Raw genomic sequence first — 13,831 nt, forward strand, 5'->3', positions numbered from 1 at the left:
CCAGGAAATCAAGTTAAGGTGACAGAAATGCTGAACCCAACGTTGGAAACCTGCAGATCCCATTTTTACTCCCAGCTGGTGTGTTATTTCCAGAGGCAGCCTAGGAAACAGAAATCAAACCCTTTGACAACAGGATCCAGGAGGTAAGCTCTGCAAACAACATCCACTTTAAAGGTTAGGGTGTTTAACAAAAGTTCTACTCTTTATTGGGCTCATAGTTGTAATTTTTTTCTTCCTTTCAGCTTGATAACAGTGATTAAAGTATTTATTCACCTCTCAGACTTTCATCTTCAACGTCAGCTATCATGTGTATAAGCTATTACATGTGTAAGCAAAACCATCAGAGCACCAACCTCAAATCTCTTTATTTCTCATCTCTTTAGAAACTTTGTCCTGCCAAATCTCATTGCTTTGGTATATTGGTATATCTCTGTTGCCTTCAAACTGATTTTTAAAAATAGTTTCCCATTCTTTTTATTTGTTCCAGTGGGAATATAGGCTAATACTACTTGTATGTGGCTATTGAGCGCTTGAGATATGTGAATATATTTGTAATTATATTTAGTTTATTTAAAATTTAAATGGCTATATGTGAATAGTAGCTAGCATAGAGAATGGGGCAACAGTAGTTCTATAGTTGTTTGCATGGAAAGTACTATCTAATAAAAAAGGAATAAGCTAATTGATCCTCATGCCATCACAAAGATGGCAGTGCTGACAGCCCATAAGGAGGGAATATGCTAACTGACTGTCCTGCCCTCATAGATGGTGGCGCTCCACAGCCAATGAGGAAAGAATATGCTAATTGACTGCCACACCCATTCTGTGCACCTGCCTCCCGAGTCCCCCAGTCCTCTCAGTCCCCAGCCACCCAGGGTCAGACCAAAGTGCAGTTATCAGGGCCGGCCGAGGCTTGTGCTGCTGGCAGTGGCAGCAGCAGAGGTGTGATGGGATGTCGCCTTCTCCTGATAGCTGGGTTGCCTCTCACTCCTGAGGGCTCCTGGACTGTGAGAAGGGGTAGGCTGGGCTGAATGAACCCCCTCTAGTGGATGAATTTTTATGCACTGGGCCTCTTATAATTTAATAGTTATTAATTAATAGATAATATAAACTGTGTTTCAAATACTCAAAACTGTAAACTGTAAACATACTTTTGTCCCATACTAAATTTCTGTTTCTTTCTTTCCTGAACATAATACCCATGATAAAGTTTAATTTATACATCAGGCACTGAAAGATATCAACAACTAATAAAAAGAACAACTGTAACAATATACTGTGACAGAAGATATGTGAATTTGGTTACTTTCTCAACCTCCCAAAATATCTTATTGTTCTGTATGTACCATGTGGAGATGCTGGACAAAAGAATGATTCACATTCTGGGCAGGTCAGAAGACAGCAAGATATTTCATCAGGCTACTCAGAATGATGCAAGATTTAAAACTTATGAATTGTTTATTTCTAGAATTTTCCATTTAATATTTTTAGAATGCAAATGAGTGTGGGTAACTGAAATGGCAAAAAAAAATGCAATTGCAGATGAGGGGGGACAACTGTACTCACAAAAGGAAGAGAGATAAAATCATTTCTCTCCTAATATTTCTTCTCAGACCTCTCTTAATTAATTCACTATTGTATATAGGGAAAGGAACAACTACTGTCATGACAACCACACTGTGAACAAGTTTGTCACTCTTCACATTTTAAAAAAGAGATGTCATAAAAAATTAAACCCCTGTAAAGTTGAAAATAGATAGTATAAGATAAGAAAACCTAAAATAAGGCAGTAAATGGAAATGTTATGTCATTTCACTTCTCTCTTTGCTATGTAAAATTTTAGAAGATAACATGAAGCTCACGACTCTAAAAGATATGACTTACCCGATCATTCATGAGAAGATCTTTCACAATGAAAGTAGCTACCAAAGACTTCAAAGGAGCAGCAAATTGATCAGGTGCAAGGAGAGCAATATGACCAATAGTAACCAATGGGGTTATAAGATGTTCCAGATTGCTTGGATCTAGGCTCTTATGCAGAGGCTGAGAAAATGAGGAAAGGAAAATATATCCAACTCTGTAAATCCTATATAGTAAAAGCCTAATATGCTAACTGTCAGATCGTCTGTTCAACCACTCGCTATGATGTGCACTGACCACCAGGAGGCAGATGCTCCGACCAGTAGGTTAGCTTGCTGCTGGGATCTGTCAGATTGGCATTGAGTGAGACTGGCTAGACATGCCCTGGAGCCCTCCTGCAGTCCCTCTCAGACTGGCCAACCTCCCACATCCCTTCCCAGCCCCAATCGTGCACCAGTGGGGTCCCTTGGCCTGGCCTGTGCCCTCTAGCAAACTGGTCAGAGCATAGATTAATAGTAACCTTATAAAGATCATGTATTTCTACGAAACTTTTTTTCAGAAAGCTAGCCAACCTTGTATGTGATAGGAGGATTATATTATTAATAAAGGTTTCCTAATACTACATGTATTGGTATAAATACAATGTATAAGGTATAAATATTATAATGAATAAATATGTGTCAAAAATATTATACAATTGTTTGATATCTAAATTTTAGTTGGCACAAAGAATTCATTAATAGCTATTATACTGATGCAATTCTAAAAATACACCAGGTCCTCGAATAATGTCATTTTTCTTGAGATGCCATAGGAACTTCACTTTTGTTTATATCAATCAGCCAAAAGTAAAACTGTTTTTGTTATATACCATTTCACTTCACTTAGCAGAATCTATCAATAAAGTTGAAGACTTACTGTATACTATAAAATGATGTAACTCCAAATGCGAACATTCTAAATTCTGCAAAATCATTAGTATCTGTTTTTTAACTATAACGTATGAAACAAAAATTCTTTTTCTCTTTACCTCAAATATCTGTGCAAACTGGGTCTCTTTACTAGAAAATATTGCATGGATACAATGAATAGCATATTTGGCTTGACGAGGAGGTCCTTTTTTAGATTTGTGATGTAAAACAGGAAGCAAAGCTCTAGAAGAAAAAAGAAAAGAAAAATAAAAATCAGAAAAATCAGCATGACTTCCACTAGGCACTGTGATGTTTATATTTTTAAAGTAACATTTTGTAAGGACAAAAAAGTCACAATAGCTACTCAGACTCACTTTCAATCATCTATACTTTTGCTTTATTAATACCTATATTAAAAATATAACCCAGAGGATCCAAGATGGCTGCGCCCAGGTGAACACCTAGCCGCAGCAGCACACAACAATTTCAATAAAATACAACTAAAATATAAAACGGACATTGCCCAGAACTACAGGAAGGTTGACTGACTGGAAATTCTACAGCGAGAAGCAAGGAGAAAACCAGAAGGAGGCGCGGAGGAGCTGGAAAAGCCAAGGTACAGAGACGTGGCACGCGGAGAGGACGGAGCCGGAGAGGAGGGAGGCCGAGTGCCTGGCGGGCATTCCCGAGCGGAAAGGAGAGAAAAGCTCCGACTGTGCTGGGCCCCCGACTGCTCTGAACCCCAGTTCTAGGCCAGACCCCGGGGACTCAGGCTCAGCCATAGGGAGCCGGGCTGTAAGGTGGAACCCCGGGGAGCGGCAAAAGGAGGTCCTGGCAGCGCGCACACTGCGCACAGAGAAGGGACGGTCGGCTATGCCGCGGGATTGCCATGACAGGAAGGAGACTGGGGCTCCAGACTGCTCTGAACGCCACCTCCAACTCCACTTCCAACTGAACTGAACCCCAATACCGGGCTCATTGTGGGAGAGCATAGTCTGTTTGGCAGCAGGCGAAAATCGAGGGCACCTTTCTCTCAGAGGCGCCAGCAGCGAGCACTGAAGGACCCGCATAGGGCGGGGCTGATGGAAGCCAAAGCTGCAGGCTCCACCCTGAAACCCTGTCCCATCTGTAACTGCGAAATGCGACAACAAAATAGATCACAAACGAAAGTAATGGAGGACAAAAAGCGTCTGGATATAGAGTTCAAATCTACGCTTATAAGGTTTTTCAAGAATTTCCTAGAAAAGATGGATAAGACCTATGAGGATATGAAAAGAGATCAACTAGAATTAATAAGGAGTCATCAAGAAATGATAAGGGATCAACAAGAAATAAAGAACACATTGTCTGAAATAAAAAATATTTTACAGAGTCCTAAAAACAGAAGGGAAGATCGCAAGAATCAAGTCAAAGATTTGGAACATAAAGAGCCAGAAGACACTCCTCCACAGAAGCTAGAAGGCAAGAGAATCCAGAAAATTGAAGATAATGTAAGAAACCTCTGGGACAACTTCAAGCGAACCAACATCAGAATTATGGGGGTCCCAGAAGATGAAAGAGAGCAAGATATCGAAAACATACTGAAAGAAATAGTGACAGAAAACTTCCCCCACCTGGTGAAAGAATTAAACTTACAAGTCCAGGAAGCACACAGAACTCCAAACAAAAGGAATCCAAAGAGGACCACACCAAGACACATTATAATTAAAATTCCAAGAGCAAAAGACAAAGAGAGAGTATTAAAAGCAGCAAGAGCAAAGCAGGTAGTTACCTATAAAGGAGCACCTATACGATTGTCAGCTGACTTCTCAACAGAAACCATGCAGGCCAGAAGAGAATGGCAAGAAATATTCAAGGTGATGAATAGTAAGAACCTACAGCCACAGATAATCTATCCAGCAAAGCTATCACTCAGAATCGAAGGCCAGATAAAGAGCTTCACTAATAAAAAAAAGCTAAAGGAGTTCACCACCACCAAACCAGAATTATATGAATTGCTGAAGGGGGTTCTTTCAGAAGAGAAAGTAAACAAAGATAAAAATTATGAACAACAAATACATAACTATCAACAAGTGAATCTAAAAACCAAGGAAATTAAAAAAAAAAATCTGATGAACAATAGTAACTGTTGAATATAATAGAATCAGAGGTATGGAAGGGGAGTGAACTGACGATTCTTGGGGAAAAGGGGAGAGGGGGGAGTGGGAAGAGACTGAACATAAACTGTGCACCTATGGATGAGGACAATGGGGAGTGGGGAAAGGGCAGAGGGCGGGGTGGGAACCTGGTGGAGGAGAGCAATGGTGGGGGGAAAAAAAGGAACATTTGTAATAATATGAACAATAAAAACTTATTTTAAAAAATATATATATAACCCAAATACAAATATTTTCCTTTATATTTAACCATTACAAATAAGAATAATGACTCATTTCTTCTGTTTAATGTGAGTCCCAATATTCTTTTCTCTTTTATCCTCACTGCTTGCTCACTCCAGCTAACCTGCTACCTTACACATAAGAGCAATGTAAAGGGACCTAATTGTTGGACTTAATTGTTCCTTCTTTCTGAAGTTTCTCTTTCTCTTCAGTTCATCTTTCAATTGGTCCCAGAACAATCTATGTAAAGGGAAATTTTATTATTTAACCAATACAAATTGAGTGCCTACTATGTGCCAAGCAGTATTAAAAGTCCAAAATCCTTGCCTTCATGGTACCAGCATATTGGGAACAACACAAATGATAACATATAATTAGCAAAATATGTGTCATGTCAAATTGTGATAACTGCTGTAGAAGAAAATAAAGAAACAGGATAGACATATGGAAGAGTGTTAACATTTCAAATAGGGTGATTACAGAAGACCTTTCTGATAAAGTTAATTGAACAGAGTTCTGAGGGAGTAAGGGAGGGAGTCATGTAGCTACCGGAAAAACATTCATACATTCATATATCATATCATTATAGTACACAAAAACTTAATATAGACCCTGAATAAATCAGAACTTCTTAGCTCAACCATTTTTCAAATAATCACAGTGAGATAAACTTTTGAATCCTCTTCCTTGCCTAATGCCAACCCAATTCTCCAGTATTAAGAAATCAGAGATACAATAATTCATCACAATCATAATAAAAGTCTCAGAAAAGATATCAACAGCAAAGTATGTTAAAAAGACATATAATAAAATGAGGAGAAATTTTGCATTTTATATTAAAGGGATTAATATCCTTAACATGTAAAGTCCTTCCACAAATAGAGAATGAAAAGACCAACAGTATCATGGAAAAATGGGTTGGATATAAAGAGTAGAAAGCTCTTCAAAAAAAGGTAGACAAACTGCCCAATGATATGTGACAGGATGTTTACCTTCACTTATTTTAAAAAAATACAAATTAAACTATTCTGAGAAGACTTCTGCTTTAGATTATGAAAATATATCTGAGACTGAATTTACTCTATCTTAAAAAGTAGAAAACAAGATAAAATATGTTAAAGGTTTCAGACACTGGGCAGGAGGCAGCACTGTACTATAAGCCCTAAAAGATGTGAAACTAGAAGAACCCTAAATCTGTACCCACATATTGCATAGAGGTAGTTTCCAGACTGTAGTGAAAAAACAGAAGTAACCAGAATAGAGCTTAGTGGTCACATGGCCTTGAGGAGAATAGAGACAGAAGGTTCAGGGAGGCCATGGGAGCTATACTTTCCATGGCAGAATACCACAGAGCAGGGAGCTACAAAAAGAGAAAGGAAGCTTGAGTTCTGAGCATCCCCAGAGGGATAGCACCAAGTCTCTGGCTAAATAATGAGCAATGCCATGCATGAGTACCAGGAAAAGAACGTTGAAAACAAGTAGGCAAAACAAACAAAAAAACCTCTTACACATACAGGGCTGGTAATAATTCATGTTTCCACCAGCCACAGTAGAACAACCTTGTCATTTATACCTAGGAGAAAATTAATCAATGGAAACAGGTCCAGAAATGGCATAGGTGATGGAATTAGCTAAGACATCAACAACCCAACTATTATAAATATGCTCCATATACTCAAGAAGGTAAGAAGAAAATATAAACATAGTGAACACAGAAGTGAAATACATAAAAAGACCCAAATGTAATATACAGAGTGAGCAAATGTAGGTTTACAGTTGTTTGTATGGAAAAATGTATAATACAAAAATTGAGACCCAAGATGGCAGCGATAGGAAGCAGTGAGGAAGAGAGCGTGGATGCGTGGGCGTGTGTGTGTGTGTGTGTGTGTGTGTGTGTGTGTGTGTGAATGAGGGACAGCTATTCCGCAGGATCCCCTAGCCGGGCAGCCTGTCCTACGGCTGAAATCTCTCCCAGGGAACCCAGCCTCATCTCCACCCGGGGAGACCTCGGACACCACCTGGGACCCTACAGCCACACCAGCCAGAGACCAGCTGCTTCAGCTGCAAACCCACGAACATTAAGACTCCAGGCTGTGGGGGGAGACAAAAATGGCAGGCAAAAAGGCAGAGCCTTTTCATGAAGCAGACAGAAGAAACAGCTGAACTGAAAAACACACCCGAAATTGGCGAATGAAACAGCTGATAAGACAATCCATGGATGGGAAGGTTAGAGGTTGCCTGGAGCATTGGGGATCTGGGCTGGAGGGAGAAATGCGTGCAGACAGGACTAGAGTGTCAGTGGGAAATGGCACTGCAGCAACTCCAAGTCCCTTGAGGACACGTGTAGCACTCCACAGGGCTGCTGGCAGTGGGGGACTCTGGTTCTAAGCTCACAGCCATGGGAGGCTGTGCCCAGAAAGGCAGCCCGATGTTCTGCAGCGGCCACACAGGGCCGGAGGTGAGAAGATGTATAGCAGCTCGGTTGCTCTGTCTTTATATTTTCCTTGCTAAACCCAATGCACAGGATTTTTCAATTACACTCACTCACCTAGGCTGCAGAATAGGGGAAGGTGGTTTTATAGCAGATGGGGAGCAAAATAGGGGTGGCGATCAGGAAGCCAGCTCAGGGACAGCCTGATCCCCCTAACCCTGAACAGACATTTTTCTCCTAAAGACCAGGGCCCTCCTAGCAATGCAGCCACACTCAACCTTGAGCTCGACAGGGACACAAAGATTCGAAATAAACTCTGTGAGCCCATGGGGACTGGGGTGAGGGGCAATTTGGTTCCAGAAACGAATACAGAAACAACGCCACCTAGAGGCCATGTCAGAAATAGATCCTTGTGTAAATATTGAAAGAAGACAAAAAAACAAAGCTGGCAGATTGATTCTGCCTGTCTAAAACCAAGGCTGTGGCATCTGACACAGAGAAGCACAGGATCACTGGGAACTAAACACAGTGCTGATTACCTAACAGGAAACTGAGATGTGACAGACAGAACAGTAGAGAAGGGTCTTAAGCCAGCCCACATGGGTCATTAAAACTCAGCTGAAGTGAACAAAATTCATTTCACTTTAAAAGAAAAAAAGAAAAAGAAAAAAAATATATATATTACTGATTTTTTACAGAGAGGAAGAGAGAGGGATAGAAAGCTAGAAACATCGATGAGAGAGAATCATCAATCAGCTGCCTCTTGCACCCCCCCCACTGGGGATGTGCCCACAACCAAGGTCCATGCCCTTGACCGGAATCGAACATGGGACCTTTCAGTCTGCAAGCCGACGCTCTATCCACTGAGCCAAACCAATTTCGACACAACTTCACTTTTTAATATATTTTATTGAATTTTTACAGAGAGGAAGAGAGAGGAATAGAGAGTGAGAAACATCGATGAGAGAAAATCATCGATCAGCTGCCTCTTGCACACCCCCTACTGGGGATGTGCCTGCAACCAAGGTACATGCCCTTGACTGGAATCGGACCCGGGACCCTTCAGTCCGCAGGCTGACGCTCTATCCACTGAGCCATACCGGTTTCAGCCAACTTCACTTTTTTAAAAATAGATTTTTATTGATTTCAGAGACGATAGAGATATCGTCTCTGAAGACAGAAATAGAAACATCAATGATGAGAGAGAATCACTGATTGGTTTCCTCCTGCATTCACTCTTCTGGAGATTTAGCCCATAACCCAAGAATGTGTCCTTGAAAAGAATCAAACCTTGGACCCTTTAGTCTGCAGGCCAATGCTCTATCCACTGACCCAAATGGGCTACTGGCACTATACTTTTCTTTTTATCTTTTACTTAAGAAACCAAACTTTTTTCCTTTTATTTTACTTTTTAAAATTACTTTTATTTATTATTATTACTAGAGGCCCAATGTACAAAATTCGTGCATGGGGCGGGGGGGGGAATAGAGGATGGTGGTGTCCCTCAGCTCAGCCTGCACCCTCTCCAATCTGGGACTCCTCGAGAGATGTCCGATTGCCCATTTAGGCCCATTCAGTTGGACATTCCTCTCACATTCCAGGACTGCTGGCTCCCAACTGCTCGGGTGCCTGTCTTCCTGATTCCCCCTAACCACTTCTGCCTGCCAGCCTGATCACCCCCTAGCCACTCCTAAGCCAGCCTGATTGATGTCTAACTGTTCCCCTGTAAGCCTGTTTGCCACCAACTTCCCTCCTCTGCCAGCCTGGTCACGCCTAACTGCTCTCCCCTACAGGGTTGATCACCCCCAACTGCCCTCCCTTGCAGGCCTGGTGCCTCCCAACTGCCCTCCCCTTATGGCCATCCTGTGGTGGCCATCTTGTGTCCACATGGGGGCAGGATCTTTGACCACATGGGGGCAGCAAGCTTGTGTGTTGGAGTGATGGTCAATCTGCATATTACTCTTTTATTAGATAGGATAGAGGCCTGGTGCATGGGTGGGGGCCAGTTGGTTTGCCCTGAAAAGTGTCCAGATCAGGGTGGGGGTTCCCCCGGGGCATAGGGCGGCCTGGGTGAAGGGCCTGTATTAGTTTGCAGACCGGCCACGACCCCCAGCAACCCAAGTGGAGGCCCTGGTATCTGGATTTATTTACCTTCTACAATTGGAAACTTTGTAGCCTGGAGCAGAGCCAAGCCTCCTGCTAGCTCTGTGGCTGCCGCCATTTCTATTTGAATTTGTTTACCTTCTATAATTGAAACTTTGTAGCCTTGAATGGAGGCTTAGGCAGGATAGGGCAGGCAGAAAGCTTGGCTTCCTCCATTGCCAGGGAAACTCAAGCCTCCCTCCTGCTCTCTGTAGCTGTAGCCATTTTGGTTTATTTGCATTCTCACTCTAATTGGCTTGTGGGTGTGGCTTGTGGAGGGGAGTGATGGTTAATTTGCATATTACTCTTTTATTATATAGGATATTACTCTTTTATTAGATAGGATAATAATCAACATAAACTGATATACAAAAAATAAATCTAGAGATAAGGTAGTACTGAGCAGACTGTCCAACCTCAGAGAGAACGCAGGGGAGTGGGGAGAATTAGAGATCAGTCAAAGAATTTGTATGCATGCATATTACCATAACCAATGGACACAGCCAATGGGGCAGTGGGGCTTGCCCTCATTGGTGGGAGTGATGGGGATAGGGTGTCAATCAGAAATAAAGGATTCATATTTAATACTCTAAGCAATAAAAAAAAGAGAAAAATACAAAAATAAACCGTATTTTTACAGAATCACAACTGTAAGCCTACTTTTGCCCACCCCCGTATATTACAGAAGAAAAAGATCACGGAACTTGAGAACAAGGCGATAGAAACTATAAAACTAAACAAGAGAGGGAAAAAAATAAGAAATTAATAACATAACTGTCCTGTAAAACAGTATAAGCAGTCAAAAACACATGTAATCAGTCTCAGAAAACAGGAAGTGAAGAGAGGAAAACAATATATGAAGAAATTTCCAAAAATTTCCCAGAGGATTTGTCATGTAATTAAGAAATAAAATTAAAATTTTGAAAGAGTACCCACTTAAAAAGTAAAATGAAAAAAACAAGCGTGTACCCATTTGGTTGCATAACTGCATTAAGAAGAATCATTCCAAGTAACTTAAAAACAAAGGATCTGACTATATATCCCTAATGTGATGTAGCCTAGGACGAAAGAGAATTAACTAAACAAACAAACAAACAACTGTATTTAGGAATAACATCAGTGGTGCTGCTATTCTGAGACTGTTATGTATTTATTATGGGATAATTCAAATGAATTATTATGTAATTATCATAGTTACCCTCAGCATAGTGAATCAAATGAAAAATTGAAGAGGTTCAATAAAAACCTTGAAGACCTAAATGTGAACTGAAATAATTAATATAAACACTCGAGGCACTTTATCTTCCAAAAAACTAGCTGTGCCCACTTAATAATCCTAGAAAAATGATCCACACATTAATTAGCTATTATTACCTTACAGGACTCATTCTATTAATACTATTCCCATATTCCAGGTCTCAAGCAGGAGATACACAAGATGGGCCTGGAATATCTTGTCATAAAAGATTGCAAAGAAATTACAAAGATTAGTGGACTGTTCAAAAGGATTCAGGGTTCAACCTAAATAGGCTCTCAGATATAGATGGGATAATATGAGTATCAATAAAAAGTAACCAATGCAAATGACTGAAACATAAGTACATGTAAATTCATGGGTTTATAATGATATTTTCAAAAGACAACAATTAGTTGGTCACATTTGGAGTATGCTAGTCAAGTGCCTCTTTGTTTTGAACATCCTATCTAATAAAAGAGTAATAGGCAAACTGACCATCACTCCAACACAAGATGGTTGTGCCCATGTGGACACAAGATGGCCAGCAGGGGAGGGCAGCTAGGGGGGAACCAGGACTTCAGGGGAGGGCAGTTAGGGATGACCAGGCCTGCAGGGGAGGGCAGTAGGACGGGGCCAGGCCTTCAGGGGAAGGCATCAAACCAGTAGGGGAGAGCAATTAGAGGCAATGCGACTGGCAGGATAGGACAATTAGGGGTGACCAGGTTGGCAGGGGAGGGCAGTAGGGGGGCACCAGGCCTGCAGGGGAGGCCAGTTGGGGGGTGGGGGGGGAGAAACCAGGCTGGTATGGGAAGGCAGTTAGGGGTGACCAGGCTGTCAGGGGAGGGAAGTTAGGGGCAATAAGGATAGCATGGGAGCATTTAGGCATCAATCATGCTGGCAGGGTTGTGGTTAGGGGATGATCAGGCAGGCAGACAGAAGTGATTGGGGCAATCAGAAAGGCAGGCAGGCGAGCAGTTGGGAGCCAGCAGTCAAACTGCCTGGTAGGATCAGTTTGGGCAGTCAAACATTCCTTGAGGGGTCCCAGACTGGAGAGGTTGCAGGCTGGGCAGAGGGGCACACACCTCTATGCACGAATTTTGTGCACTGGACCTCTAGTTGTTTAATACATAAAAGAATCAAGCACATACTACCGTGTTTCCCCCAAAATAAGACATCTTCCGAAAATAAGACCTGGCGCATGGAAAGATAAGACATCCCCTGAAAATAAGACCTAGCACAACTTTGGGAGAAAAAATTAATATAAGACCCTGTCTTATTTTCAGGGAAACAGGGTAGTTCTGCCTTTTCTAAATAAATATAACACTGGGGAACCAAAGAACACATGCAAGTTCTCCTTATAAAAGTATTCAGCTAATAAGTGATAAAGGAATGGCTGAATTACCACTGATTACTAAGGATCATCTAACATCATAAAAAGATCATCTAATATCATAAAAAAGAGCAATATTATGTGTCTCCTGGCCGAAGATCATACTAATAACTATAAAGCAGTTCTGCAACAAAAAAAGTGGAAGTGGATTCCAATTAGGCAACCAGATTCAACTATAAATTTACAGAAAATATATAGAACCCTTAAAGTATGCTCAAGACATACAATTTGCAAAATCAGTCTGTGTGAAATAACATAGTTTATTTCTCAAACATAAGGACAGAAAGAGAACTTGAGGAGAAACCTACAAGAGACAAGGCACTTAGGAGTCATTTATACCAATAACAATGTGAACATGTTACTTGGATCTTTCTCAAATAAACCATTTTTAAAAATACTACATTTTTTAGAAAATTGATTCAATATTATTAACATTAAGCAACTACTATTAACTGAATTTGTAATAAATATAGTGTGATTATTATTTTTCTTTCTATATTAAGATATTACATGCATGCCCTTATCCCTCCATTGCCCTCCCCATCCTCCTGCTCATGCCCTCACCCCCCTGGTGTCTGTGTATTATGATTATTTTTTAAGAGTTATCTTTAGCTGGCCCAAGTGACTTAGTTGGTTGAGTGTCCTCCTCTGTACCCAAAGGTTGCCAGCTCAATTCCAGCATGGGCACATACCTGGGTTTTATCCCTGGTTGGGCCAGGGTCAGAGGACAACTATCAATGTTTTTCCTCCTTCCCTCCTTCCCTTCCATGTTTCCTTCCTTCCTTCCTTCCTTCCTTCCTTCCTTCCTTCCTTCCTTCCTTCCTTCCTTCCTTCCTTCCTCCCTTCCTCCCTCCCTCCCTCCCTCCCTCCCTCCCTCCCTTCCCTCCCTTTCCTCCCTTCATCCCTCCCTTCCTCCCTTCCTTCCTTCCTGTCTTCCTGTCTTCCTTCCTGTCTTCCTTGTCTTCCTTCCTTTCTTATATATCTCCCTTCCTCTCTCCCTCCCTTTCTTCCTAATCTCCCTCCCTCCCTTCTTTGTTTACCTTCCTTCCTTCCTTGTATATCTCCCTTCCTCTCTCCCTCCCTTCCTTCCTAGTCTACTTCCCTCCCTCCCTCCCTCCCTCTCTTCCCCCTCCCCCCTCTCTTTCTCTCTCTTTTTAAGTATGTCCTCTGGTGTGAATTAAAAAAAAAAAAAAAAAAAAAAAAAAAAAAGATTCTCTTTTAGAGAGACCCCAATGAATAGATGAAATAACAAGTCCGGGACTGGCTTTCAAATATAAAGGGAACAAAGGGAGTGAGTAGAATTGTAAATTCAACAAAAGTGTATAATATATTATTAATATATAAAACTGGTGAATACATAATAATCCATTATAATGTTCTACCTACTTCAATAATAAAGTATAGAAAACAGAGTCTCAACAAATTGCTATCCTTTTGGACTTATGATTTGTGGCTTGTTTGTGAAATGAAAAATTATTACTG

General features: G+C 41.1%; 1 protein-coding gene across 10 annotated transcripts in view; it reads right to left on the bottom strand.

The window, feature by feature from the left end:
- Nucleotides 1-13,831, bottom strand: part of PDS5B (PDS5 cohesin associated factor B) — a 213,873-nt gene that overhangs the window by 51,493 nt on the left and 148,549 nt on the right. For all 10 annotated transcript variants that reach the window (XR_006742919.1, XM_045588607.1, XM_036456226.2 and 7 more), the window contains 2 exons: nt 2,891-3,014; nt 1,885-2,043 (listed from right to left, as the gene is read on the bottom strand). Coding sequence is in view for 9 of the 10 variants with exons in the window: in XM_045588607.1 (XP_045444563.1) it covers nt 1,885-2,043; nt 2,891-3,014 (283 nt within the window). In the remaining variant the exon portion in view is untranslated. The remainder of the gene's footprint in view (nt 1-1,884; nt 2,044-2,890; nt 3,015-13,831) is intronic.

This window comes from Pipistrellus kuhlii, unplaced genomic scaffold (genome assembly GCF_014108245.1).
Source record: "Pipistrellus kuhlii isolate mPipKuh1 unplaced genomic scaffold, mPipKuh1.p scaffold_m20_p_3, whole genome shotgun sequence".
NCBI classification, from domain to species: Eukaryota; Metazoa; Chordata; class Mammalia; order Chiroptera; family Vespertilionidae; genus Pipistrellus; species Pipistrellus kuhlii.